The sequence below is a fragment of the Zalophus californianus genome, chromosome 10 (assembly GCF_009762305.2).
Source record: "Zalophus californianus isolate mZalCal1 chromosome 10, mZalCal1.pri.v2, whole genome shotgun sequence".
Classification (NCBI taxonomy): Eukaryota; Metazoa; Chordata; class Mammalia; order Carnivora; family Otariidae; genus Zalophus; species Zalophus californianus.
Window position 1 is genome coordinate 69,565,711 of NC_045604.1, and position 27,568 is coordinate 69,593,278.

Below are 27,568 nucleotides of genomic sequence, written 5' to 3' on the forward strand. Positions count from 1 at the left end.
GAAAGGGCACGTGTGTGCCTCGTGTGTCTGCTCCGAAGGGGTAAAGTGGATTTGGTGCTGGCCAGGCTGCTGGCAGAGGTGGAGGACCCTCTATGAGGGTCTCGGGGTGCCCCCCACCTGCCCAGTCAGAAATGGGGCCCCGAGGACCTTTTCTGCATGGCCTGTAAGTGCAGCTCAGGTCCGAAGATCCCCCCACCCCCCGGTCACCCTGGTTCGAGTCAGGAACCCAGCCTGTGGACATGGGTGTGCGCCCATCAGGACAGGCAGGGGGTCCCTGAGGGGTGCAGCGGCCCAGGCGGCAGGAGCCTGGGGGGGGAGCGCTCTGCCAAGGAGCAGGACCCTCGTCACTGTGAGAAGCTGCTGCCCAGCCCATACGGCCTCAGGAACAGGGCTGCAGTGACAAGTCCACAGATAAAAATCCCCGGGGGTAGGGCCAGGCTAGGGGCTGTAGCAGTGCCCCTCAGCCTCCCGGGACCCGCCGCAGTGCATGGAGGGACCACCCTGCAGGTCCTGAGACTGTGGGCAGGAGCTAGAGGCAGGCCCAGGAGATGCCCGCACTGGTGGGCATCGTGCAGCCTGGACTTGCAAACAAAGCAGCTGGGCTCACGGTTCCTCTGGGGCTCTGATCCATGCCAGCCTTCCTCTGACTCAGGCCTTAGGGCCCAACTGGCCAGAAGATGCTGGCCTGAACACCCAGAGCCTCCTCTCTCCCCATGGCCTCCCGGGACTCAGTTTCCTGACTCCCCTGGAGCACTCAGGCGTCCTTGTCCAGCCAGAGCACCGACGGCATTCCCCACTGTCCCCTCCAAAGACCACCGAGTCTGCAGCCGGAGTCCAGCCTGAAAGCTGGGTCCCCTCTGCTGTGGAGCCACTGACGTGGGACCCTCCGTGACCAGTGCTGTTGATACCCGAACTCCCCCCACTGTCCACCACCACTGCCCAGCTCACACGCGCCTCACACCTCAAGCCACATGGACACGTGCCTCACACGCACACCATGCATGACTTGCATCTACCGCATGCCTCACACACACATGCCTCATGCCTACTGCATACCTCACACGCCTACCGCATGCCTGTCTACCGCATGCCTCACACACACGCATGCCTCATGTCTACCGCATGCCTCACACACCACATGCCTCACACGCACATTACACATACCTCACACCCACCGCATGCCTCACATGCACACCGCATGCCTCACATGCACACCACACATACCTCACACCTACCACATGCCTCAGGCACACATGCCTCACACCTGCATGTCTCATGCACACCACACATGCCTCATGTGCCATACACCTCATGTACGCCTCGCTCGTGCACACCACACACCACAACACTCAACCCACAGTCCACAATTTGGACAATAGGGTGGGTTCACAGTGAGGGCAAGGGTCTTTTATTTCTGGGCCAGGTGTGGGTGGGAGTGGGAAGGGTGGCACCCCCCCCCGGCCTGACAGAGCTGCACCCCAAAGGAGCAGCTGTACTTCACCCTGGGTGGCATCACCCCCTTCCCCAAGGGTTCCACCTGCCCTGGCCTGGTCCTGCCCTGGCCGTGGGCCGGGGCCGGTTGTCACAGGTGATGACACTGGAGTCATGTTTGTGCAGCTCTGGCAGAGGAGCTCCAGCCTCGAGGACACCAGCTGGAGGTGTCCCTGCGGGATGAGGTCTGGGACATGCACAGTGACAGCCACGGTGTGGGCAAGACCCATGAGGACAGCTCTGGGCCGGTCGGAAGGCTGAGCACGGCCCCAGCGGAACTGGGGACATGGTGTGGGGTCCCTGCAGGGTCACACTGGGCCAAGGGCTGTGGGTAAATCTGCCCCGAGGCCTGTGTTTCCTCATGATAAGTGCCCCCTGCTGGAAGCCACCTGATATTTGCCAGCAATTTAATGAACTGCAGACCACAGAATGCCAGGGCCTTCAGGTGGCCTGATGTGCTTGACCCGCCTCATCCTCCCTTTCTCCAGGTGACCCAAGCTCAATGACACCCCTTCCCGGGAATCAGCACCCGGACCAGCCCCTTCTGGGGAGGGGGGGGCTTGGCAAGGGAAAAGGTGGGAGCCCAAGAGGCCCTTGGGCATAGGGGCAAGGCGGGCCCTCTGGGCATTAGGGGACGCCCACACCAGGGGTCTCAAAGCTGTGAGGACCCCGGGCAAGCGGTGAGGATGGCCACTTCCCCCTCCTGCTTTATGCCCACCTAGGTGCCCCCGTCACCACACTCAGGGCCACTGGCTGCAGCCACAGGCTCCCCAGAGGTGGAGGCAGGAAGGAGAGCAGGGCTGGGGCTTGAATGCGGCAGCTTCCGCATAAACGGGAACACCCTGTGGAGGAGAGCGGACCTGAGCACAGGGCGACTGTGTGGGTCCTGCCCGCCTCACTGCCCGGGGCGCAGGGCGCAGCCCAGCTCACCGTCTCTTGGCCTCTGGGGGAATCACAGCTTGTGCCAGCAGGTCTTTGTATGCGGCGGACTTCAGGAACCTCGAGTAGGAGTCCTGCAAGAGACGGCGTTCAGCCAGCTTCTGCTGGCGGTCCAGCCTGGCACTGCAGGGGCCCCTGCCAGCCCCAGAGCCCCCCGAGGGGACAGTGCTGGATGCATCCATCCCAGACCTGCCCTAGCCATGTCAGACCGACTCAGGGAGACCTGGGCTCCTAGCCAGTGGGGCCATTAACCCTCGAAAGGTGGGCAGGGGCCCAGTGCCCACACCCAGAGGAGTGAGCCATGGGACCTCCAGTGGGAAATCCCAAGTAGTGCCTCCCCTGGTTCTCGGTGTACCCCAAGAGTGAGGGCGAGGACATGGAGCAAAATAAAACGCAAGGTCGAGAAAAACGGTACAGTATGCAATAAAGGAGAGAAATCTATGAACCTGTTTATATTTTTAAAAGAAAAATAAATTCTAAATAGTTAATTTTAGTGGGAAGACGGGAAGACTGTGGAAGGACTGGGACATAACTAGATTTATTTGAAATGTACCTTGTTCGTAGACTGGATTTTGAACCTGTGTAGATACTTTATATAATTACAAAACAAAACAAGGAATACTCAATTCCTGAACATCGAAGGTAAAGGGGAATGAGTGAGCTGGGCATCCAGAGGGTGACAGCACTCTGACCACACGCAACGGAGCTGTTCAAGGGGTGTCCCCAGGACCAGAAAAGAGTAAACCAGTGTTGGTGAGTGCATCGTAAAGGGCAGGGCTGGGACTCCTGAGTGAAAAGGGAGGAAAAGCGAGTGAGCCATTACGTTAGCCTTGTTGCAAACCACGGTTTTCAGCGGGTTAGCGAGGAAAGAGATGAAAGTCAGAGAGCTGAAGGAAACTGTGTAATCCTGCCTCTGAATCAGCCATGTCAGGATGAACTCCTGATATATGCTACCTAAAACACTTCTGTTTCCTAATTCTCTTCACTGAAAGGCCTGCAAACAAGCCAGGTGACAACAAACTTGTCCGGTGCGCAGGTCACGATTTCCAAAGAGCCTACAAGGGCCAGGGCTGCCCGCGGGAACGGTGCAGGAGGAGCCTGGGACAAGCCGCGGCAGATGTCAGAACACATCAAATGCCTCAGGAGCCAACGCGGGGACAGGGCCGGTGGGGGGAGAGGGGGGCCCTCTGCACGGCAAGGAAGAACCACGTGAACAAAACCCGCCATCTGCTGAGAGCGTGGATTTACCGTGGTATTAAAAACATCTCCAACTCACTGACCACCCTTGGCAGACACGGTGGGTCCAAGTCATTATTCTGAAAAGTGGAAAATAAGGAATGAGGCACTAACTGTGCCTTCCCTGGGGGACCGCGCGACAAAGAGCAGGCGAGGGGAGACGCCTCTGAGTATGTGCCAGCTCGTCAACAGAGGCAGGGACGGGCCGGCTCCGCACCCGAACAGAATCACGGGTCTGGCCGGCAACTGCCAGGGGCTGCTCGCAGCACAAAATGGGAGACAGCTGGGCCCCACGTACCTCCTGACGGAAGGACACAGCGAACACCATCTCTGAGGAAAAATACTGTCCACAAAACCAAACACACACGATAAAACTGAAGATGAATCTGACCAAGTCTGAAACATCACTACCAACATCCAGAAACACAGGTGACAGAAACACACTCCAAAGACACGGCAAGGGTACTGTTAGTATGGTCTAGACTGTGAGCAACTACAGGACAAAGGACCTCCAACTCCTTCAAACCCAAAACCGTACTTTAAAAAGAGATTCAAGAGGGGCACCTGGCTGGCTCAGTCAGAGGAGCATGCAACTCTCGATCTCAAGGGTCATGAGTTCAAGCCCCATGTTGGGTGTAGCGATTAAACAAATAAATGTAAAAAAGAGGTTTGGGGCGCCTAGGTGGCTCAGTGGGTTAAGCATCCGACTCCATCTCAGCTCAGGTCTTGATCTCAGGGTCATGAGTTCAAGCCCCATGTTGGCTCCACACTGGGCGGGGAGCCTACTTAAAAAAGAAGAGGTTTAAGAAACTTATTAACCAATTCTAACATATGTACTTTGTTTTGGACCCAAATTCAAGCAAACCGAAAAGAGAAGAGATAAGTATTTATAGGCTGCGGCATTCAGAGAAGACCCCAGAAATGTCTATACCCTACCCTCTGGACCTGTGGTCGTGTCCCTTACAAGGCAAAGGGACTGAGGTGGGGAGATGCCCTGGACTGGACAGGTGGACCTGGTGTCACCACGGGGCCTAAAAGCCAAAGAGCCTGCGGGAGGACCGGAGCGACAGGCTGGAGATGCTCCACTGAGGGCTAGGAGGACGCAGGAGAGGCCACTTGCCAAGAAAGCACTGTCTCCAGAAGCGGGGAAAGGCAGGAAACGTGATTCCCCACCCCACCACCCTGGAGCCTCCAGAAGGAGCCAGTGCTGCCCACACCTGACCTCCGCCCCAGGAGACCAAGGTGGGACTTCTGACCGGCACACGGTGACGGAATAAAAAGTCGCCGTCTTATGGCTCTGGGTTTGTGGTGATTTGTTACAGCGGCAACAAGAGACTAGGCACAGAGCCCAGGTGGGGAAGTTTGGACCCTGACCAGCTCTTTGAGGACACCAAGTAAATACCCCATGTTCAGTGTGTGATGCTGGCATCTGGGGTCACACTGGAAAGGGAAGGAGGGGGTCCACGTCCTTCAGAGGATCCTGAATACACAGACAGAAGTCTGAAAATGGCTTGACAGTCACGGGGTCGGGGGCAGTGGGCAGGGGTGGATGAGGGGTCAGGACTGGCCCTGAGTTGACTGTTCTTGAAGTCAGGCAAGTAGGAACACGGGGATTCATCGTTTTACTATACTTTTGTTTACATTTGGAATTTTCCATTAACTTTTTTCTTTAAGATTCTATTTATTTATTTGACAGAGGAAGAGAACGCAAGAGCAGGTACATAAGCAGGGGGAGTGGGAGAGGGAGAAACAGGGTCTCCGCAGAGCAGGGAGCCCGACGTGAGGCTCGATCCCTGGACCGTGGGATCATAACCTGAGCCGAAGGCAGACGCGTAATGACTGAGCCACCCAGGCGCCCCCATGTTAAAATACTTTTTAAAATCACAACTGGACCTCTCCTTAAGCAAGAGGCTGGGGTGAGCCCTCTGCTCCTGAGCCTCAGTTTACTCCTCTGTAAGGCAGAGCCTAAGCTGCAGGTGTGAACTGGAGGGCAGTGGGGAGGGGCTGGCCCCCACGGGGCGGGGTACTCCCACGCTCTCCGGGCCTGCACCCCCACCTTCTTCATCAGCATGTAGATGTGCAGCTGGGCATCGTCCAGCACGTAGCGGTGGGGCTGCTGCAGTCCCTCCAGGGTCCGCTCCATCGTCCGGCTGTCTATGTTGACCCAGCAGGCAGCACCAGGGGCCAGGAACTGCCTGTGTCGACGGAAGGGGGAGAGGACACAGGCCCAGTGGGTATGGGCTCCGCACGCCCGTCCGCCGCCAGCCAGTCCCCGCCCCTTGGCACTCACTGGTACACGGCATCCACCATAGCATGGACCTGGGCCTGCCCTCCGTGACGCAGCTCCTCACATGCTTCCCAGAAGCTGAGGTTCTCAGCTGGAGGTCCACACACCAGGTGAGGCCCACCCGAGCTATGGCCAGGGCTGGCAGAAACCTGGAGGGTCCTCAGCAGCAGTGCCCTCCCAGGGCCCTCGAGCAGGGCATGGGGCTTCTCACCACTGAACTCGGTCCTCAGGAAGTCCATGAAATGGGCCCGTCCCAAAGGGTCTTCCAAGAGCTCCTGGAAGCTGAAACCCCATCGCTCCACGCGGAGCTTTGTGGGCACAGTCACACTGAGGGAACACAGAGGGGCTGGTCAGGAGCACAGGGAATGGGCCGGTGGGAAGGAAGGGTGGGGAGCAGTGCCCCTTGCCCACCCTGGGCTCACCTGGGTGCATTCATGGTCCAGTAGGTGTCATCATCTGTGACCCAGGGGTTGCTGGGCAGGCACCCTGACATGATGGGGTCGTGTGGCGCATGCTGGCTGCTGAACTTCAGGTACCTAGGGGGTGGGGGGCGGTGCCAGGGGCCAGTGCAGGGAGAGGCTGTGGGGACAAGGGCACTAGAGGAAGGGTCTGCACTCTGGGCCCCCCAGCCCACTCACGCCTCAAGGCAGACGGAAGACTTCACCCGGGCCCTGGTCAGGGCCTTCCTGTAGCGCTCCATCTAGGACATGAGCCCTATGAGGTGGGGCCTGCGCTGGGGGTCAGCCAGCCCAGGCCCCTCCCTGCCACCCACCCCTAGGACCTACCTCCCGCTTGTAGAACTCCGTATTCTTGGTCTGAAAGGGGTGGAATGGGCTGCAGTTAGAAGGCAGGCCCTGTGGGGACTGACCACCCACCCTGGGCTCATGAGTCCATCCTTCGGCTGGTGGAGAACGGCTCAGGTCCCCCGCCTTGCCCCTTGAAGCCCCCTCCTCTAATGGAGGTGTCTGGCTTTCCAAAAAGCATCTGGAGGCCTCGAGTCCAGAGGTTTCCAGAATGTTCCATGGAGCCTACATGCTGTCAAAGTTACCTTACAGTTCCCCAATTGTCCCTATTTCACGTTTTCAAATGTATTTAGGTCATTTAAAAAAAAAAAAAAAAACAGCAGATAGAACGCCTGGGTGGCTCGGTTGACTGCCTTCGGCTCAGGTCAGGATTCTGGAGTCCCAGAATCGAGTCCCATGTTGGGCTCCCTGCCCGGCAGGGAGTCTGCTTCTCCCTGTGACCCTCCCCACTCTCATGCTCTCTCTCTCTCTCTCATATAAATAAATAAAATCTAAAACAACAACAACAACAACCAGCAGATACATGAGAGATACAGCCACAGGATCACCGTGGGGGACTTAGTCTTGCTAACTTGTGCTCAAGGTTTTCCCATCCTATTCAGAGCTCAGTGCGTTCCTGCCACATCCTCAGGGCCAGGTGGACGGCCTGACCCTTCCCAACACCCACAAATTGCTCAGGATGCCTGGGATCTCCAATGTTGGTCTTGGCTCTCTTTGGCCGTCCTTATAATGAGAAAATTACAAACCTGTAATCATGAGCTACAACTTAAAAGTCAGGAACAAGTTTTATCTGGAAGACACTAGATATTGTATATTTTGGGTTTTGTGGGATTGGAACAGAGAGCTCAGCTGCAACCAGGTCTGGACATGTCCATCCAGCGGCCACCAGAGGCCTTGGAGGGAGGTAGCTGGCTCAGCCCAGGACTCTCAGGCCCATGGCTCTGCTGGGCACGTCTCCAACTGCCCTGCACCCTGGGGCTGTCCCAGCCTGGGCAAGAGCTCCCACCCTTCCCAGAGCCCCATCACACTTACTTGCACCCAGTGTAGCAGGTTGGGGAGGCAAGAGGTGAGAGTTAGCAGAGGCCTGGGAGTGGGGGTGTAGGCAGGGGCGAGTGATGCCGGGAGCAGAGCAGGGCCTCTTGGTGTCAGGGTCCCCAGCCATTTGGATGGATGGATGGATGGATGGATGGACGGACGGATGGATGGATGGGCAGCCCCCACGCTGGGGTGGGGAGACATGTATGCAAGGGTGGTGGGGAGTGGCCTGGGGGCACGTGTGCAGGGCCCTCACCATCTGCACTCGCCCGGCCGTGCAGGAACTGCGCTCTGGACCCTGCTCCAGGACGCTGGGGACACCTGGCTGCAGATGGAAGGCCAAGATGAGGTGGGGGTACAACGCAGGAGGGCCACTGAGACCCAACCCAGCCTTGTGTTGCTGCCCCCCACCCGCCTCCATAAACTGAAGCTCTGCACCCGCACGTCATCCTGTAACATGGAGACTGACATTCGGAGGAACTGCAGAGGCTGGGCCTCCTCTCTACCTGTCCCACCCCCGCGGGGACCTCACCTCAGGCGAGCTCACCTCCCTGCTGGGCTCCTGACTGCTCACACCACAACCCTCACCATCCTTCTTTTTTGTTTAAAGCAGGCTGTATGCCCAGTGGGGCTCAAACTCACAGCCCTGAGACTGAGAGTTGACTCCACTAACTGCGCCAGCCAGGCACCCCTCTCACCACCCGTCTCGTGAAACGGTCACTTGCCACGCATCTTGCCGCCCCGTCCTCAAATACACGTGCTGGTCTGGCCTCTTCCTCACCGCGGCCCAGGGCGCAGCCCTTATGCCCGCTCCCCCAGAAGCTCCAGCTGCCATTCCCAGCGTCCCCTCCACTTGGACCCTCGCCCTGCATGGCCCTGCCCTCAGCCCACATACACACCCTTGGGGCCACGTCCACCCCACCTTCCTCCCCCCACCCACCTGGCCCTCGGGTGCAAGATGAGCCATCATTTTCCCAGAGACAGCCCTCCCCCCACCCACACACATACCCCGGATGAGGTGCTGGACCTGTGGGTGGCTCGCTCTGCTTTTTTCACAGGCTTTTCCCACAGGAACCCCCACTCATGGTAGATCTGATGGGCTCCACAGCCCCACACAGCAGAGGGACTGCAAACCACCTGCCCAGACCATGGCTCTGGGTAAGGCCTAACTCCAGGCCAGTGCCCCCAGAAGTTCTTGGCCTGTGACCCCAGTCCCTTGATGCTGTGGATAAGCCTGGCTCCACTTTGCCTCCTCCCTTAGACCTCAACGAAACTGGTTTGTTGTGCTGTGTGGACTGGCCCTGTGATCTCTGGGTTCTGATGGGTCCCAGAACTAGAACTTCCTGCTGGGACCCCAAAAGCCCCATCCTTACCACAGGCTCAAAACGTAGGTCCAGAGAGAGCATTTGAGGGAGGCACACGGACTCCCAGCCAAGACCCCACTGCTGAACAAGGAACCGCACCGCCCTCTCCCCACACACAAGGGGGCTTACCGGGGGCCTGTTCACCAGCCAGTACGTCTGTTCCTGACATGCAATGACCAGCCTGTCCCCCTTCCTGCGCTGCTTAGCTGCCCTGGTGGGGGGTGGAGTTGGGGGGGACATGGCGCCCACAATAGCACCTCCCCACCCCCTCCCCACCCTCAGGCCAGAGCCTGGTGGGCAGCGAAGCCTGGGCAATGGTATCTCTGGCCCCACAGTGCCCGGTGTGGTACTCCTGGGCCTGCCGGGCAGTGCCCACTCGGAGTGAGCAGGACAAGATCTTACCGTAGTTGCTCTCGGGCCTGCATCACCACCAGGTCCCACGTGTGGCTGATCTTCCTGTGTAGCTGGTCATAGTGTTCCTGGGGGATGTCAAGGTCTCCACTGGGTAACCCCCCCTGCCCCGTGTCCAGCTCGGGGGTGCAGACCAACCACCTCCCCACTGAGACACATAGGGATGATGTGTTTGTGTATCTGCACTCTCCTGGGGCCTAGGCTGTGTGCTCCAGGGCAAACTGTGAGGTCCCAGAGCCAAGAGGCCAAGAGCAGGGCTTGGGTCTGGGGGGTGGGGGGGGGTCCCACCTTCTCGTGGCCAACCAGGGCCCCCTGCTTTCGGATGTTCTTCTTCGTCAGGTAGATAGCTGGAAGGACAGGGGGCCAGGCTACAGAGGAGCAATCTCTGCCCCTCGACCCTTGTGGCATCACTTGGGTGGGAGGGCAACAGTGCTAGGAACTTGTCCCGGGTTAGAGCCCACTCCTCCTCACTCACCATAGTCCAGCTCAGCAGCTGGCCACAGGGTGCTCGTCCAGAAATAGGGCGTCTGGTATGGTGCAGGGACAGGGTGTCCGGGACCTCCTGGGGCCTTCCCCACCCCAGGAGTTGTCCACCTTCCCAGGTCCCCTGGGAAGAGGGTGGGCTGGCCAGGCGGTGCCTCAGAACCTGCCTGTCTGCCCACAGCCTGGAGATTCACAGACCACTGGCCATTCTCCCCCACCTGGAACTGAGTTCTGCTCACCCCCTGGGGCCCAGTGCAGGCACTGCCTCCTTGACCGGGCTCCCTGAGTCCCTACTGCCAGGTGGGGTGGGGTGGGGCCTGCCCAAGTCATGCATGTACTCAGTCTGTGCTGAGGACTGAGAGCAAACCCTGCCTGGGTCGCTGTTGTAGCCACGGAGGCCAGGCAAGGGAGCCCCACCGTGATTGGGGATACACAGCAAGATGGCAGGATTCTGTCCTCAGGTACCACCCGAACTTCTTCATGAGCGGGGGCTGAAGGACCCTCACGGAAACCATCAGAATCCTCCACAGGTCCTATACCCTTTGTGCGAGCCCTGTTGTAGCCTCAGAGAAACCAAAGGTCTCTCCCCTTAATCGGGTCTTTCTACCACAGGACACTCATAGTCCAGGCCTTTCAGGGAGGGGCAGTGGATCCAGACCTGTGATGACATCACCACTTCCTACTCCAAACACAGTCTCCCCCCCTCCACAAGTCCCCTCTAGTGGGGCTGCTGGCTTGGGGTTCCCACCTGCTCCCAGTTGCACCTGACCTGGAATCTGTAGGGTGTGTCGTCTGGCCGGAGCACAAGGCTGCGGGGTCTGCGCAGAGGGTATAGGTAGCCGTGCAGCACCAGGAGGGTGCCCAGGTGCAGGGCCTCTGGGGGGAGGGGCAGAGTGGCGAGCGCTCAGCCTGGGAGAAGCGATTTGGAAGCTCTCCCTCCCCAGCGCACTTGGCTCAGCCTTAACACCTGTGAGCCCTGAGCAGGCCCAGCCCTGGCCATCAGCACAGCGACCCCGGGGCAGAGGGCAGGGGGCAGGATAACCCCCTTACCCTCCTCTGAGATGCAGTACTTCTGGACCAACCAGTCCACGACGTCGCTGCCTGCACACCAGAGACTGGCATGGGGCAGGGGTAGGCGAGGCAGGGCCGCCACCAACCCCGGACCCGGGGGGTGCCTCACCAGCCACGGTGTGGGGAATGACGGTGATGCGCAGGCGCTGGTTCCGCATCTCCACGCCCTGGTCGGGGTCCTGCATGCTCACGACCACCCGCTCCATCTGGGCGAAGGGTGGCCTTGAGGGGCTGTTCCGGCCAGCCTCCCCCCACCCCCACATCCTGATTCCCCGCAACTGGCCGGGATGCCCGGGATCGGTGAGCTCAGAGAAGATTAACGCGTATGACGGTGCGATTTGGGGCCGCGGCGGGCAGCGGAGGAGCGGGGGAAGGGGAGGGGCGGAGGCGAGGACCGCTCCCCTCCCCCCCCAGGCCCGGCCTCCGCCGCCTCGCCCCGTCTCACACAGTGCCATCGCCCCCAGACCCGCGTCCACACTCGTGCGCACCCGCACCCACCCCTCTCCTGCCGCTCCCGGCCTCACATGCCGGGAAGTCCGGGGCCGGGGGATGGCGGGACCCCCACCCGGCACCCACCTTGCTGAGATGCGGCATCTGCGCACCCGGGCGTCCGCCGGCCATGGCGGCGGTGAGGCCAGATGGCGCGTGGGTGTGGAGCCGCCCCCGGCCCGCACGCCCCGCCCCCGGCCCGCACGCCCCGCCCAACTCGCCAGGCTGGCTCGGCTCCGCAGCCCCGCCGGCCCCCGGCCGCGTTAGCCTCAGCGCCCGCACCGTCTGGGGTCTGGAGTCAAGAGGAATCTCCCCCCGCGTCAGGAGAAACTGAGGCCCGTGCCCGTGCCCGTGGGAGGGGCCCCGCCCCTGGATGGTGTGGGGGACTGTGAGGGAATCGCAGCTCACCTGGGACAGGTGGGGGGGCTCAGGGAGAGGAGGGTCTCTAGGAGAGGTTCCTTGTGGGGAAGGTGGGGTAGGGAGGAGGACACCAGTTTAAGGTCTACGGTAGCACCTGCCTCGCACAGCCAGCCCCTGTGTGGCCTCCTCGGGATGAGGCCACACTCGTGGTGGAGGGGGCTGCGCAGTCAGGACGCGGGTTTGTGTGCCCCAGGAGTGTGTTTGTGATTGGGACGTCGGACGTCACACCATGTCAGCGCCTGCAGGCTGGTGTGACACTGGAGGGCTGTGCAGGTTCATCGAGGCCTGGGGGGATGGCAGAAAGCTCACTTCCCCCAGCTGCACGGACACCTGGGCGGGACCAGTTGGGGAACAGGCAGAGACTCCACAGATGCAGGACATCTGAGACTGTGGGAGAGGAGCATTATGGAGAGAGAGGATCTCAGCACCCACCCCCCAGCCCCCACCTCCAGACACACCCATGGTGCACCTGCCTCCTCTAGGCTCCCGGCCCTGTCCTGGCCCTTTCTCTCCCTGCTCCAGCAGCTTGGTTACTACCACCCCACAGCCCCGTTGCTGGACATTTTTTTTTTTTTAAGATTTTATTTATTTGAGAGGGAGCGAGAGAGAGCATGAGCCAGGACGGAGGACAGGGAGAAGCAGACTCCCCGCTGAGAGGGGGCCCAAACACGCAGGACTTGATTCCAGGACCCCGAGATCATGACCTGAGTCGAAGGCAGACGCTTCACCAACTGAGCCACCCAGGCGCCCCCATTTTTAAGAAGTTCAAATAGGTCTATTTCTGCTTTTTTGGAGATAGAGTCCCTCTGCTCCCTCTGGGCGTGCTGGGGACAGGGCAGGATAGATGGGGTTGGCCCTTGGCCTACAGCCTTAGACTGATCCATTTCCACTGCTGACAAGGCCAGGTCCAGGATGAGCGGGGGCAGGGGGACCAGATTGGGGGCTACCTCTACCAGGGTACCATCCTCCCTTAGATCCCAGTGAATTCGCAACCATCCCCACCCACACAGGTGGGGTCAGGCTGGTCCTGACGGTCCCTTCTGGGTGGGTGGGTATCTACAGAAGCTGAGGGCCACCAGGGGCCTTAGCTGTCCCCAGCCTCAACAAGTGGCTTCTGGACCAACTACCCCCCATCCCCACCCCCAGGGAAAGGGCAGCAGAAATGAGGGAATCCTGCCTTGGAAACATTGTGGACAGGTGGAACTCCAAGGGGGATGGATACCAAACCCATGTGTCCCCTAGCACCCATGGCCCTCCTCTGCAGAAATTTTGGAGGTACAGGTGGGGGAATCATAACACGGTCCCCTGACTGGGCTCTGGTGGGGGTAGGGAGGCTTTGTCTACGCTAGATACTCAGGGGCAAAGGAGCCAAGAGTGGACGAGGGTCTGTTTGTGAAACCAGGGTGGCAGGGGGACCCTCTCCCTCTTGTTTTATGCAAAGGTAGGTATGAAGCCTGGGTGTCCTTGGAAATTGAGGGGGCAGAAGGGGTATATGGAAGAAAGAGGGACTTGGGCTGGTGTTCTACCTCCTCCACTCAGACCCTTGATCCGGCGCTCCCCAGCCTGACTTGCAGCTCCCCCCCCCCCCCCCCCGCCCCGTTCCCTGCACTGGCTGCCCCCATCTGCCCACCCCAAGGTTTGTTTAGGCATCAAGACCAGAAGCCCCTTTTGTGCCCCTCTCTCAGCCCTCCACCACCAGGATTCTGCTTCAGATCAGTGTCCTTTCCTCCTCAAGGACAGGGAGCTTCATTATGGTCTGGGTGCACACAGCCCAGAGACCTGCAGCACACTCACGCAGCCCAGTCCATAAACATTAGAGTAATGCCTGTGTGACTGACTCCATGTTGCATCTCACTAGGAGGGTGGGACCCTTGTCTCTGGGTGATGTGGACACAGGTCTCTCTGTGCTAACGCCTCTGGGATGTGGAGCCACAAGGCTGCGCAGACACGCACCCCCATCCGCATCCCGCAGCTCCCAAGGCTGGGCAGACTCCAGGAGTCCCCACTGCCCAGACAGAAGATCCGGTGGGGGTGGGGAAGGGAGGGGAACCTGTCGAGCCCCAGGTGCGGCCTGTACCGCCTGCAGGTAATGAGAGCCTTAGGGGCCTGGGGGAGGCGGGGAGCACCTGCTCCACTGGGCGCCCCCAGCCCCACCCGCCCATCCCAGAGGGCTTCCCCGGAGAATCCCCCAGACTCTCACGGACGCCATGGGGGCGGGGCCGCTCTGATGGACAGAGCGGGGTGTAGCCTGGGCCGGCGGCTGGGACCGTCACCGCGGCGGCTGTGCGGGCCTCTGGGCGCCCGCGGCGGGGACGACCAGGTGCCGGCGCCGTGCGGGCGACACGCGCGTCTCTGCGGGGCTGCGCGGGGTCCGCGGAGCGGCTGGGGGCGCGCGGCGCGGGCGCGGCGCTGGGCGCGGGGGGCGCTCCCGGCCGGGATGAGCTCACCGCAGTCGCGCCGGGGCTGAGCGCCGAGCCGGGCGGCGGCGGGGCGGGCGGCGGCTCCTCGGCGGCTCCGCGGCGGAGCCGGGCCGCGGGCCACCATGCTGGGCCTGGACGCATGTGAGCTGGGGGCGCAGCTGCTGGAGCTGCTCCGGCTGGCGCTGTGCGCCCGAGGTGAGCAGGCTGGGCTGGGGCCAGGGTGGCCACGTGGGCGGGGGTCTGGGACGGGGAGGGTGGGGGGTGGGGGGTTGGGGAGGCTTCAGCCTAGGGCGGGGGTTGGGCCTCCCCCGCGGAAACTTTGGGGGCGCGCGTGGGGAAATCCTGGCGCGGTCCCCCTACTGGGCTCTGGCGGGGGCGGGGGGCTTCGTCCAGGCCAGACACTCAGGGGCAAAGGAGCCAAGAGTGGGCGGGTCTGTTTGTGAAGCCAGGGCTGCAGGGGGACCCTCTCCCCTTGGGAACCTGCCCCTGAGATCCCCTCTCCCTTGGGTGGGGCTGGGGCTCTTTCAGGGCGCGTGGTGATCCCTGAGAAGCCTGGCGCACAGTCGGAAAGACCCTGTCCCAAAACACTATGGGAAGGGGCTTAGAGAGACCCCTGCCACAGGGCATCATGGGAAGGGGGGCTCTAGGAGACTGAGTCTGAAGGTGCCCAGGGAGGTAGCCCCAGAGCATAAGCTGAGGGGTTTAGAGAGAACCGCCTCTACGACCCAGGAGCACCCCCGGCAAGAACCCCTAGGATAGCGGGAAGGTATACAGAGATGTGAAGAGATGTGGTGGGCAGAGCCTCTGTTCTAGGGAAGACCCTAGAGGTCAGCGGTCCACAGTAGTGGTCTCCAGTCCTTGGGGCTATCCCCCTTTTAGGGTCTGCCCCCGTGCCGTCCCCATCTTTGGCCTCTGAGTCAGGGAGGAGCCCTAGATGGATGGCTGGGCCAGAGAAGGCAGCTGGTGCCTCGGGGATGTCACTTGGCTCCATCTCTCAGGAGCCTTCTCCAACCCCCAGGGCCCTTCCTAAAGGGTTCGGGTGTGGGTGCTGCTCAGTCTCTTCCCAGCGCACCCCTCTCCCTGAGCCCCCAAGCAGCCCTCCCTCTCTGAGCGCACATCCCCTTCCCTAACCTCCCACCTCTCTCCCTGAGCCTCCATTGCTTCCTCTGAGTTCCTGTGGGCCTGGGCTGTGAGCGGCACAGCTGGCCAGATGGGGGGCCTCCAGTTTGATGAGTGAACGCCAGGGTCCGCTGGGGGCAGCGACTCACGCACCTCCCCAACCCCCAGTCCTCCTGACTGACAAGGAGGGGAGACAGCTGCCCCCTGACGAGGCACTGGATGAGGCTGTGCCTGAGTACCAGGCCCCAGGGAGGAAGAGCCTCCAGGAGATCCAGCAGCTGGACCCGGATGATGAGAGCCTGGCCAAGTACAAGCAGGCATTGCTGGGGCCCCTGCCCCCTGTCACGGGTACGCACAGCCCTGGGCTGGGAGGGGAAGGGAGAGGAGGGGAGGGGAGGGGAGGGGCGAAGGCTGGGGTGGGCACTCTGGTGACTTCCGGTTTTTCCCCAGATCTGAGCCTACCCAACGTGCAGGTGACCAGGCTGACGTTGATGTCTGAGCAGGCTCCAGGGCCCATCACCATGGACCTCACAGGTACTGCCCCCCTTGGGGCTCCTGGGGCAGGGTCTGTGCTATCCCAGGAGGTTATTCCCTAGCTGCACTTTCCCTAACAGGGGAGCTGGCCGCGCTGAAAAACCAGGTGTTTGTCCTGAAGGAGGGTGTTGATTACAAAGTGAAGATTACCTTCAAGGTGAGGGTAGCTGTCATGGGGGACGCCTGCCAGCTCAAGGTCAGCCCCCCGGAGGGGCCCTTAACACCCTCTGTCCCCCAGGTCAATAAGGAGATCGTCAGTGGCCTCAAGTGTCTGCATCACACCTACCGCCAGGGCCTGCGTGGTGAGGGCGGCAAGGCGGGGCTGGCCCGGGGGTGGGGGCGGGGCTGTGGGGAGGGTCAGGTGGGGCAGAGGGTGGCCCCTGACAGCCTCCCCCTCCCCCAGTGGACAAGGCCGTGTACATGGTGGGCAGTTACGGCCCGAGCGCCCAGGAGTATGAGTTTGTGACTCCGGTGGAGGAAGTGCCTCGAGGAGTGTTGGTGCGGGGTGCTTATGTGGTCACGTCCTTCTTCACGGATGACGACAGGACGGACCACCTGTCCTGGGAGTGGAGCCTCCACATCTGCCAAGACTGGAAGAGCTGAACGCCTCCCATCCCAGGGGCTGCCCTCCCACTCGGGGTCCTGCTTTTCCCTGCCCCTCAGTCAGTGATCACACCCCCCACACCCTCTGCTCCGTCCTGGGACGCCCCCTCCCTGGGCTGGCACTGTGCCCCGGACAGTCCTATTAAAATCGCCTTGTCTCAGTGCCCTGGGTGTTGCTTCTGTCTGCCTCCCCTCCCCCCGGGGTGGGTGGGGGGAACCTTGTGGCCTTATCTTCCTGGGACTAGGACTGGGCGCCACGTGGCAGCTGCAGCTTGGCCCCCGGCCCCCTTATCTGCCCCCTGCCTCGTGGGCCCGGCACTGCCATGGACAGCCAGTTCCTGCTCCCGCCGCTGCTGCTGCTGCTACTTGGGGCCTCAGTCCTGTGGGGACAGGGCCCGGGGCCAGGGGGGGCCGAGGAAGAGCCCCCCGATGAGGAGATCCCTGAGGAGGATGGGATCTTGGTGCTGAGCCAGCGCAACCTGGGCCTGGCCCTACGGAAGCACCGCACGCTGTTGGTGCAATTCTGTGAGTGCACCGGGCCGGCGGGCTGGAGGACCCACCGGGGCCGCCCACGGGGTTCAGCTCCCCACCCTGGGGGTCCGGGGCTTGTGCAGTGAGAGGGCTTCCTCTCTGCGCTCTTGGCCCCCACCGTGCTCCTGGAAGCAAAGCTCTGGGACTGAGCTGGCCTGGGGGGGGGGCGGGGCGTGCAGCTTGAGCAGGGGAGGGTGGGACTGGGGAGGGAGGTGCAGGTGCAGGGAAGACCCTTGATCATCGTCCATCTGTAAACCCTTTATGTAAAGGGCCAGATAGCATTCAGGCCCTGCTCATTCTTCTGTAGATTTTTACAAACGTTTACACATGGGAAAGCCATTCCTAGGTTGCAGGCTTCCACAAGCAGACGCAGGTGGCCAGGCGGCCGGCCTCAGGGAGCGGCAGCTGGATGATTCTTCTCAAACACGCTGGCAGGATGGGGCCGCCCACTGCACCCCTGACTTGGGGCCTTGGGGAGTCTGGCTCTGGGGCAGAGGCTCAGATGGTCCCCGAAGGAGGCGGGTGTGTGGACAGGAATGCTCCCTGCCAGACCTGACTGCCTCCAAGGTCTCCCAGCTCCGGCTGGGCGGGAGCAGGGCTAAGGCTGGGGCCGTGGAGGCCTGGGGTGCTCATGACCCTATCCCCCAGATGCCCCCTGGTGTGGGCACTGCAAGGCACTGGCCCCTGAATACAGCAAGGCCGCTGCCCTGCTGGCGGCAGAGTCCGCCGAAGCCAGGCTGGCCAAGGTGGATGGGCCCGCTGAGGCAGAGCTGACCAAGGAGTTTGCTGTGACGGAATACCCCACGCTCAAGTTCTTCCGTGACGGGCAGCGCACACACCCGGAGGAGTACACTGGTACCGGCAGCAGGCACCGGTGGGCAGGGGCGGGGCTGGGCTGGGCCCAGGCTGAGGGGACTTTTCACAGGCCCCAGGGAGGCTGACGGCATCGCTGAGTGGCTGAGGCGGAGGCTGGGGCCCAGTGCCACCCGGCTGGAGGATGAAGAGGGTGCCCAAGCTCTGATAGACGGCCGGGATGTTGTGGTCATTGGCTTCTTCCAGGTGAGCTGGTGCCACTGGGGTCCAGGCCATGGGAGCAGGGCCTGTGGTGCAGCTGACCTCACAGGCTTGGGCTCCTTAGGACCTACAGGACGATGATGTGGCTACCTTCCTGGCCCTGGCCCAGGACGCCCTGGACATGACCTTTGGCCTTACCGACCAGCCAAAGCTCTTTCAGAAGTTTGGCCTCACCAAGGACACCGTGGTCCTTTTCAAGAAGGTGGGTCACAGGGCCAAGGTGGGTGCTGGGGGTCGGGGCTGTGGCTCCTGCTGACCGACCCAGTGCCGTCCAGTTTGACGAGGGTCGGGCCGACTTCCCAGTGGACGAAGAGCTGGGCCTGGACCAGGGGGACCTGTCGCACTTCCTCCTCATGCACAGCATGCACCTGGTCACGGAGTTCAACAGCCAGGTCAGCTGGGCCGTAGGAGCGGTGGCAGGGGCGGGGGCGTGTCCGTGGGAGCCAGTGCCCGTCAGTTCAGCCTGCCCTCGCAGACTTCTCCGAAGATCTTCGCAGCCAGGATCCTCAACCACCTGCTGCTGTTCGTCAACCAGACGCTGGCCCCGCACCAGGAGCTGCTGGTGGGCTTTGGGGAGGCAGCTCCCCTGTTCCGGGGACAGGTACTGGCTGGGCCGGGGGGCGGGGGGAGGGGGTGGTAGGGAGGTGGGCTGCCCACCACAGACTCCCTGTTGGCAGGTGCTGTTCGTGGTGGTGGACGTGGGTGCCGACAATGGCCACGTGTTGCAGTACTTTGGTCTGAAGGCCGAGGAGGCCCCCACCCTGCGCTTCATCAACATTGAGACCACCAAGAAGTATGCGCCTGCAGATGGCGGGCCAGTCACCGCGGCCTCCGTCACCACCTTCTGCCATGCCGTCCTCGGTGGCCACATTAAGGTCTGCTGCTGAGTTGCCCACCCGGGGAATGGGGGGTGGGAGCAGCGGCTCCCAGGGGAGATCGCCACTGGAACCCCTGGCCCCGTCCCCCCAGCCCTACCTCCTGAGCCAGGAGGTGCCCCCTGACTGGGATCAGCGGCTGGTCAAGACCCTCGTGGGCAAGAATTTTGAGCAGGTGGCTTTTGATGAAACCAAGAACGTGTTTATCAAGTTTTGTGAGTGTGGAAGGCAGTGGGTGGGGGGCAGTGGGCAGATGGGGTCCCTGCTGGCTGTGCCAACGCCCCGCTGCCTTAGACGCCCCGTGGTGCACCCACTGCAAGGACATGGCTGCGGCCTGGGAGGTCCTGGCCGAGAAGTACAAGGACCACGAGGACATCATCATCGCGGAGCTGGACGCCACAGCCAATGAGCTGGAGGCTTTCCCTGTGCACGGCTTCCCTACCCTCAAGTACTTCCCGGCGGGGCCGGGTCGGAAGGTGAGGCGGGACCCCATCTTCCTAGGTCTGGCTGGGGCTTGGTCAGCGCGTTCCTCCGGCGGTGGCAGGAGAAGGGGGCCCGGCTTCGAGGGGCGTGGCCTCGGGTGGGCAGGGCTTCGAGGGGGCGGAGCGCCGATGAGCGGCCTCGGGTGGGCAGGGCTTCGAGGGGGCGGAGCGCCGATGAGCGGCCTCGGGTGGGCAGGGCCTCGAGGGGCGGGGCGCCGATGGGCGCGGCCTCGGGTGGGCAGGGCCTCGGGGCAGGGCGTGGGTTTGGGGGGGTAGGGCCCGGCCTACGTGGGACGTTGGAGGGTAGGACTGGGTGGGGTATATTCTCCAGAACCTGGTGTCCCTCCTCAGGTGATTGAATACAAGAGCACTAGGGACCTGGAGACCTTCTCCAAGTTCCTGGACAACGGGGGCAAGCTGCCTGTAGAGGAGCCTGCAGGGGAACCCACAGCCCCCGACCCGGTGGGTGCCTCTGTCCCAAGGTTCCCACTCTCTGGACAAGCCTGACATGTGGCACTGCGGTTGCCAGGGGCAAGGGTGAACCAAGGGTGCAGCTTCCAGCTGGGCCTCTGTGACCCTTTCCAGGAGACACCTGCCAACTCCACCATGGAGCCCAAAGAGGAGCTGTAGCTGCCCCCGCATCGCCATCTGGTGCCCCCACATCAGTGCCCTGGGAGTTGTGCAGTGAATAAAGAAAGAGCTTTGGTCCTGGACTGTGTGGTTCCTGAGTATGCCTGACCACCTGGCCCTTGCCAGATAGCCTCCCGGGCCCCGTTCCATCTTGAGTAGGGCCTAGCCCTTGCCCCCACCCCTTTTGGGTAGATTCCTGACGCAGATCTGGGTCTGGGAACCCACCCCTCTCCAGAGCTCTGTCCCCGTGCCTCCAGAAGACACCCCCCAACACACACACTTAACTCTCCGAGGCCTGCAGGGGATGGCAGGCCATCCAGCCAGGCCCCACCACAGAAGACAGGTACACTCCACAGCCAGAGAAGGTTCAAAAATGATTTTATTTCATTATTATCCAAGTACCTTTGAAAAGATAATTGTACAAGTCAGCGCATGAAAAATGGGCGGGGGCAGCCCCCCACTGGCCCTGGCCTGAGAAATGTACATATTTACATGGGCCCTTAGAGGGGAGGGGCCCGGGACCCGCTGAGCCAGCGCTCTGGAAATGAGGATGGAGGAGGGAGAGCAGTAAGGGGCTCCATCACCGGATCCACACAGTGGCAGGCAAGAGACAAGCTGTGTCGAAGGCACTCGGTGACATGTACAATTTACAGAGGCCCCCACAGGGCCCCTGGCGCCCCAGGCCTAGGCTAGGCCTGACCGGGGTACCATGTGGCGGACAAGTCCCAGAGGGTGGGGCAGAGCCTGCGGTGTGAGCGCCAGGGCGAGGAGCGGGTGCGTCTGCCCGCCGTCAGCAGCGGGGCACCGCTGGAGAGGAGGATGTTTGATGCGGCCCCATGGCGGGCTCCCCGCTCAGGCGGACTCTCTGAGTATCACTGAGGAGCGGACAGGGCACCCTCCTTGTCAGCTGCAGGGTGGAGGCCTGTGGGACCACGCAGAGGTACCCCCACCCATCTGCACACAGATGGACCCAAGAGGAGGCCGGCTGCAGGGCGGGCAGCACCTGGCCTTCTCCCAGCAGCTGCGTGAAGCACACAACACAGCACGACCCTCTGACGCTCTGCGTGCGGCCCCCCGCCCCGGCCCGACGCAGGCCCAACCCAGCACAGAGGCCAGGCCCGCCCGTCAGTCCACCTTCTCCACCTTGCCAATGATTTTCTCCTCAAAGACGGGCAGGACGGTCTCATCTTCCCGAACCTCCTCAAACACCACTCCGCAGTCAAACTCATCGCTCACTTTCTTGAAGTAGTATCTGCAGGACGGGGACGAGAGGAGACGAGAGCCTTGTGCCCTCCTCTCCGGGCCCGGCAGCCCCACCCTCCCTCATGTGGCGGCAGACCCTGCTGCCCGTTTGCTGGGGGCCGACACCGAACACGTGCAGTGACCACACGCGGGGTCCCCTGCCCCTAGCCAGCTCCTCGGCTCTCACCTGTAGTTGCCTTTCTTGGTCAGCAGCTCCTTGAACTGGCCCAGGGTGACTGCGCGGCCCCGCACCAGGGTCCTGTAGGGGATGGGCTCCCCGCAGAAGTAGTAAGCCACCACAATGCTGTCACATGGCTGGGCACTCCCACTGCCCGCCTTCCGCTGGGACTTCGTCCTGGAGGCAGAGGAGCAGTGATGACTGCTGGGCTCGGGGTCTCACAGGGCACACCCCAAAGGGCCTCAGGACCGCAGGAAACACTAGGCAAGGGCCAGACGGTGGGCCTCGCCATCCTCAACGCCTCGTGTGCAAAGGCCCTGACACCCCCTCGCCCGGAGCGCCACCTCCAGCCCCCGGGGGCCTCACTCCATGCGGTGTCCCATCCCGAGGTGCCGGTCCTGCACCGGGCCCATGCTCTCTCAGATCCACAGCAAAGACACCAGCTCATCTCTCACCCGCCCGCCCACCTGCCCCACAGCAGCCAGGGCCTCGGTTTGCCCATCACCCTCCTGCACCCACTGCATGGCCTCAGGCCTCCCTGTGGTCTGAGCTGACTGCGGGTGGGGGGGCACCCCCTACCCAGACCACATCAACATGGGCGAACAAGCTTCTCAGGGCCAGAACCCATGGTGGATCCTAAGACGCCCAGGCTCCTGGAACCAATGCAGCCCCCACCTATAGGCTGGGCTGCACTCCCTGTATGCTAGGAAAGGCCTAGAGCCCTAAAGTTTCAGAAGCCTCTTGAGGCCAGTGGCTGGACAGACCACACCGTGCACGGATCTGGAAATGGACCTGCCCCTGTCCCAGGCAGAGCACCTGTCTGAAGAGCAGAGGCAGTGGCCAGCCAGACTTGCAGAGAAGGGCACGAGGCCAGCACCGTCTCCTGCCCAGGACCACTCATCCTGACGGGTGCTGAGCAGCTGCCGTGTCTGTGACCACAGTGAGCAGCCTTCGGCCGGCCAGAAGCTCTCGTCCCCATGACCGCTCCCCAGAGCTGCCCAGGTGGACGCGGACACGGCCCCTGGCCCCTGCCAGCCGGGCATATGGTGTCCTGTCGAGAGGCCATCTGACCATCTGAGCTCACTTGGGCTCTTCTCTCCCTGCAGACCCTCTCTCCCTGGTGCTCCTGGGCACACACTAGGCGGCCAGTTGGGCTATGTGGCCATCCATTGCTCAAGCCAGGCTCCCAGGTGCATGCTTTCCTTCCCTCAGTCCTGCAACCTCACGTGGGGGGGGTCCTCTGGGGGCCCGTTCTCTACAGAAGGGAGGCGGGGGGGGTCCCTGCTTTTCCAGAGGCCACCCTTAAGGAGTGAGCTGGTGGGGAGGCTGAGTCACTCAAGCATCCGGCTGGACGTGACAAAGCATGGTCTGCGATGAGGTGGGGGACCCCCTCTTTCTGCTCTGTCCTGAGCAGAAGTGCAGGGATTGGGCAGCCAGCACCGTCTACACAGGGGCCCCAGCACCCACGCTGCTCCACACAGGCCTGGGAGCAGACACGCCAACGCATTCCTGCGTTCCACACAAGAACAGAGCAAGGCTCAGCGTGCGCACAGCATCTGGATGCACCCACACCACAGGGGCAGGTGCTTTCAGGTGGCCGAGCCAGGGCAAACACGGCCAGTCACACACCAGTGAGCCCCAGGGCCGGCCGGGAAGCTCAGGAAAGTAAAGGGGGGTGGGGGGCGTGGCCAGAGCGGAGGAAGCAGAGCAGAACTTCCTCTCCGGCCTGCCGCCACGGGTCACACGAGGACGGCCTGCGTCTCCTTCCATGGAGACATGAAGCTTGAGCCCAGCCCCACCTCTTCCAGCGTGGTGCCCCAAATCCTGTCCTGGGAAGAGCGGCTCCACCGCGGGCCTGGCCGGCGCGCGGTCTGGGTAAGCAGTACCGGGACCCGCGGGGGGCGCACGTACTCTGTCTCGGAGAGCTCCAAGTCCGACACGGCTGGCACCACGCTCAGCACGGGTGTGCACACTGGCCTGACGCAGCAGCGCCCCCGCTGGATGACCTCCTGTACATACCTAGGGAACAACCACGTGAGTGAGCCGCGGGGGCTGGGCTCCGCGGTGACAGTGGGGCCACAGACCGGCACACGGAGCAGGGCCCCAACAGGGTCCGTCACCACCAAACAAGGCTCCTACTGTGTGAGCAGACAAAACACCAAACCACGGCACTGGAATATCAAGGGCTCATCGGGCCGGTCAGGAGACTGGCGCTGCTTCAGTCAGTCCAGAGTTCCCAGACTCCTCGCTGGATGACAGCTCCCAGGACCACACTCGGGAACCACCGCTCTGAGGCGCCTGGGTCTTGTCACTTCATCCACACCGAGAAGGGACTTCTGGAGAGGGCCTGCCTCTGGCCACCTCTGTGCACACAGTTCTTCCTCATCAGTGCTCCACGCCGCTCCATCCCGAGCAGCTGGGGAGGCCTGTCCCAGGGCTGGTTGCCCAGCAGCACCTCTCCACACGGCTGCCCGCCACAGGCATGATGTTGTGCAGCCCTGATAGTGACTTGTCTTCCACCAACCGGAGGGGGGGTCACCCCACAAGGAGCGCGGGGACGGCCCAGCACCCCCATTGCTGTCTCTGGACCTTCACTCGTGTCTGTGGCCATTTACAAAAGGCCTACACGCCCTGAACCGATGACACGTGCAGACGCCAACCGCAGGCCAACACCCCGTCAGGAGGCTCACAGCCCGAAACACGCATCCCCGAAGGCTTGTGACTGTGCGGTGTGTCCGGCCAGCAGGGCATGTGCAGGGCCCGCTGGGTGCCGGCGGGAAGAGCAGACGTGAGCCTGGCACCCCCAGAGCATGGCAGGGACAATAGTCCCACAGAGATCCTGCAGAGAGTCTGTGCAGAGAGCACCTCCTACCCACATGCCCCAGCCCTTTCCCAGATGGCCCCCCCACTCCCCCGTCGGCCCCATCAGACCGCACCAGCCCAGGCCTCCTGTGCCGGGCTGGCCCTCTCACTCTATGCTGACAGGATCACAGGGTGTGAGACAGGTGCCATAAACGTGGTTACCCGCAATGGCCAGGGGACACACTCAGACTTGGGGCTCTGCCTGATGAGACAAGCACTGATACCAGCCTCCCCAGAGCTGGACAGCCCCCCACACAGGGAGGTCCCTGGGAAGGATAACCAGCGACCACAGACTGGACAAGGGGTGCCGACAACGTCCGAGGAGAACAGGGCCACCGTGTGACCATGCTCTAGGTGCTGGGTGGGAAATGCAGGTTTCCAGGCCCCCCTCAGAGACCCTGATCCCTCTGGGAAAAGTGACCTCAAGGCCCAGCCGAAAAGGTGGGGAAACAACATTCTGGCCTGGAGAGAAGACCTGCTATCAGAGAGGGGTGCTCCCAGCAAAGGGGACTCTGGCGCTGGGGTCCCTCCAGGAGAAGACTTCCACATCTGCCTGTACTTGAGCAAAGCTAACCATCCTACCTGCAGATGGCACGGTTTACGGCCCCCCTTCCTGGGGCTGCAGAGGCAGCCAGGAACCCCAGGACCCCACTGTGAGCTCAGCCTGCACAGCAGCCAGGGTGACCTGACGGCAAGCTCTAGCTGCTCTGTGCGGCGACAGACACTGCGGGCTCCCGCAAAGACATGGGAGGAGTACGCTCACGGAACAGAGAGGGCTCCCCCTCCGTCCCCAGAAGGACAGTGTAACGACCACATGCCCTCCCAGACCCTGGTCACACAGCAGGGCTGCTTGCCACGCCCCGCGCGGCCCTCGGGGGAAAGAAACCAGGACTACCAGTGGGCAGCCAGCACGGGGGCCTTAGGCCTTGGAAAACCTTAGCCCCAAAGCAGTAGCACAGAAGCTGGAGTGGCCCTAGCAGGGAGTGCGGCCTGCTCTCCCTGACGCCCCCATACCTCTGCTTTGAGGGTAACTTGCTGGCTCTCTTCTCTTCCTCCTCCAGACGCCTGCGGGCCTCCTCCAGTTGGGTCAGGGGGTTGGGGGCTGGATTGGGAGGCATGGTGGGGTCTTGAATGAAGAGGTGAGAGGGCTGGACGGAGTTCCGGAGCTGAGCACTGACCCAAGGGTGCACAGCCCCAGGACGCTCGATGGACAAGGGCCTGGAGCTCTCGTGGGCCTGCTGCTTCTTGGCGCCAGAAGACCTTCGGGAGTAAGAGAACAAGGCGTGGCAGCATCTGAAAGCCTGGCCACGGGCGGGTGCCAGGAACTGGGGCAGGGCCAGGGGAGACCAAGCACAGCACTGACCCTGGCCGCCAGGTGGACGTCCACAGCTTCCTCCTGTACGTGATACACACATTCCTTTGTGGCACGCTTCTTCTGTAATTTTTATTTTTTTATTTTTTTAAAATTTTATTTACTTATTTGAGAGAGAGCATGAGAGGGGGAGGGTCAGAGGGAGAAGCAGACCCCCCGCCGAGCAGGGAGCCTGATGCGGGACTTGATCCCGGGACTCGATCCCGGGACTCCAGGATCATGACCTGAGCCGAAGGCAGTCGCCCAACCAACTGAGCCACCCAGGTGCCTGTAATTTTTAAAAAAATGTTTATCTGAGAGAGAGAGATGAAAGAGGGAGTGGGGGGAGGGGCAGAGGGACCCTCAAGCAGACTCCCCGCCAATTGTGGGGCTTGATCTCACAACCCTGAGACTAAGACCTGACCTACCCGGGTGCCCCTTTTATAACGAATTTTTAATGATTTTATTGAGATATAAATCCTATGTTATACAGGCTTTTTTTAAAAAAAAGTTTTTAGTTTTTATTTTATTTTATTTTTATTTTTTTAAAGATTTTATTTATTTGAGAGAGAGAGAGAGAGCACGAGAGGGGGGAGGGTCAGAGGGAGAAGGAGACTCCCTGCTGAGCAGGGAGCCTGATGCGGGACTCGATCCTGGGACTCCAGGATCACGACCTGAGCCGAAGGCAGCCACCCAACCAACAGAGCCACCTAGGCGCCCAAAAGTTTTTAGTTTTTAAAAAACATTTTAATATCAAAATAAATGCGCTTTGTGAGAAACCTGAAATATACAGAAAACTCAAAAAAAATATGAACCCAAAACATCATAATTTAGAAATACCTACTTGGTTGGTATATTCTCTTCCCTGTTAAAAATACTAATTGGCATAACTCTGAACATATAATTTTTTCTGACTTTTCCCCTCAGTGCGATAGCATACCTGTGCCTTTGTTACTAAACACAGAATATACTTTATGACCGCGCAGTTACGCCTCTGCTCAACCCGAGTGAGTTCCAGGGAAAACATCAGCCTCTTTTAGCCATGGCCGGAGCCCTCGGAAAAGGGGTTTAGCGCCAGGAAAGAGCCCCAAGAAGAGGGCCCCCTGGGGAGTGGGTAGGCTCAGTGCCCTCATGACCCTGGAAGTGCCCAAGGCTCGACACCCCAGGGGGAGGTGGGCTCTTCCTCCTAAAGAGACATAAGGCCAGCCACAAGGAGACCTCCCTCTGGGGCCCAACCCACACCCCCTTCCTGCCCCCATCTGTACCCAACCTCCCCTCCCCCATTTCCTCCCAAACCCCATCCCCTCCCATCTCCCTGGAACCCCTCATCTCGCCACACCATCCCCTCCAACCCATCTCCCCCCACCCCTCCTCCCACCCCCACTCCCTGTCCCCCATACCTCCTGGCCCCACCAGGTCCTCCCTCTCCCTGCCCCATGCCCCCAACTCTAGAGAGACCAGAGGGACCTCAAGGGGATACTGAAACACCGTCATTTAATAAATAACGGCCTGTCCTGACAGCAAGCACCTTCCAATCTAAGACTGTTTCCAGATGTGCCTTTTACTCTTCAACCACAGAAGCCCTTCATTCGGGGAGGGAGGAGTGGCCAGGACAGAGCCATTCCTTATGAAAACCCC

General features: G+C 61.5%; 4 protein-coding genes across 9 annotated transcripts in view; 2 read left to right on the top strand and 2 right to left on the bottom strand.

Moving 5' to 3' along the window:
* Positions 1-1,362: 1,362 nt before the first annotated feature.
* RGS11 (regulator of G protein signaling 11) lies at positions 1,363-11,776 on the bottom strand. Of its 4 annotated transcripts, none has more exons than XM_027610635.2 (17): positions 11,697-11,776; positions 11,230-11,326; positions 11,100-11,150; positions 10,819-10,925; positions 10,042-10,093; positions 9,855-9,913; positions 9,558-9,634; positions 9,285-9,366; positions 8,048-8,116; positions 6,739-6,762; positions 6,592-6,653; positions 6,376-6,489; positions 6,165-6,280; positions 5,957-6,044; positions 5,723-5,861; positions 2,422-2,504; positions 1,363-2,333 (listed from the first exon to the last, which is right to left on the bottom strand). In XM_027610635.2, the coding sequence occupies exons 1-17, from the start codon at positions 11,739-11,741 to the stop codon at positions 2,210-2,212; spliced, it is 1,389 nt and encodes a 462-aa protein (XP_027466436.1). In that variant the 5' UTR covers positions 11,742-11,776; the 3' UTR covers positions 1,363-2,209. The 4 variants fall into 4 exon arrangements, with proteins under 4 accessions (XP_027466436.1, XP_027466435.1, XP_027466433.1 ...); XM_027610634.2 differs by having other exon boundaries at positions 6,739-6,768; XM_027610632.2 differs by having other exon boundaries at positions 6,739-6,768; positions 10,798-10,925.
* Positions 11,777-14,471: 2,695 nt separating this feature from the next.
* Positions 14,472-16,871, top strand: ARHGDIG (Rho GDP dissociation inhibitor gamma). The gene is made up of 6 exons (XM_027610636.2): positions 14,472-14,644; positions 15,737-15,916; positions 16,019-16,102; positions 16,183-16,259; positions 16,341-16,404; positions 16,506-16,871. The coding sequence occupies exons 1-6, from the start codon at positions 14,572-14,574 to the stop codon at positions 16,703-16,705; spliced, it is 678 nt and encodes a 225-aa protein (XP_027466437.1). The 5' UTR covers positions 14,472-14,571; the 3' UTR covers positions 16,706-16,871.
* Positions 16,872-16,978: 107 nt separating this feature from the next.
* Positions 16,979-20,380, top strand: PDIA2 (protein disulfide isomerase family A member 2). Its single transcript, XM_027610630.2, has 11 exons — positions 16,979-17,230; positions 17,885-18,091; positions 18,162-18,295; positions 18,375-18,512; positions 18,586-18,702; positions 18,786-18,911; positions 18,988-19,185; positions 19,280-19,400; positions 19,480-19,661; positions 20,019-20,129; positions 20,253-20,380. Exons 1-11 carry the CDS (start codon positions 17,029-17,031, stop codon positions 20,295-20,297), a joined length of 1,581 nt encoding a protein of 526 aa, XP_027466431.2. The 5' UTR covers positions 16,979-17,028; the 3' UTR covers positions 20,298-20,380.
* A 284-nt stretch (positions 20,381-20,664) lies between these two features.
* The window catches only part of AXIN1 (axin 1), a 55,161-nt gene continuing 48,257 nt past the window's right edge, over positions 20,665-27,568 (bottom strand). For 2 of the 3 annotated variants that reach the window (XM_027612597.1, XM_027612598.1), the window contains exons 8-11: positions 25,594-25,839; positions 23,629-23,736; positions 21,727-21,894; positions 20,665-21,549 (exon numbers count right to left, since the gene is read on the bottom strand). In XM_027612597.1, the coding sequence (XP_027468398.1) occupies positions 21,423-21,549; positions 21,727-21,894; positions 23,629-23,736; positions 25,594-25,839 (649 nt within the window). In that variant the 3' untranslated portion in view covers positions 20,665-21,422. The remainder of the gene's footprint in view (positions 21,550-21,726; positions 21,895-23,628; positions 23,737-25,593; positions 25,840-27,568) is intronic. The other variant, XM_027612599.1, reaches the window with a different exon arrangement.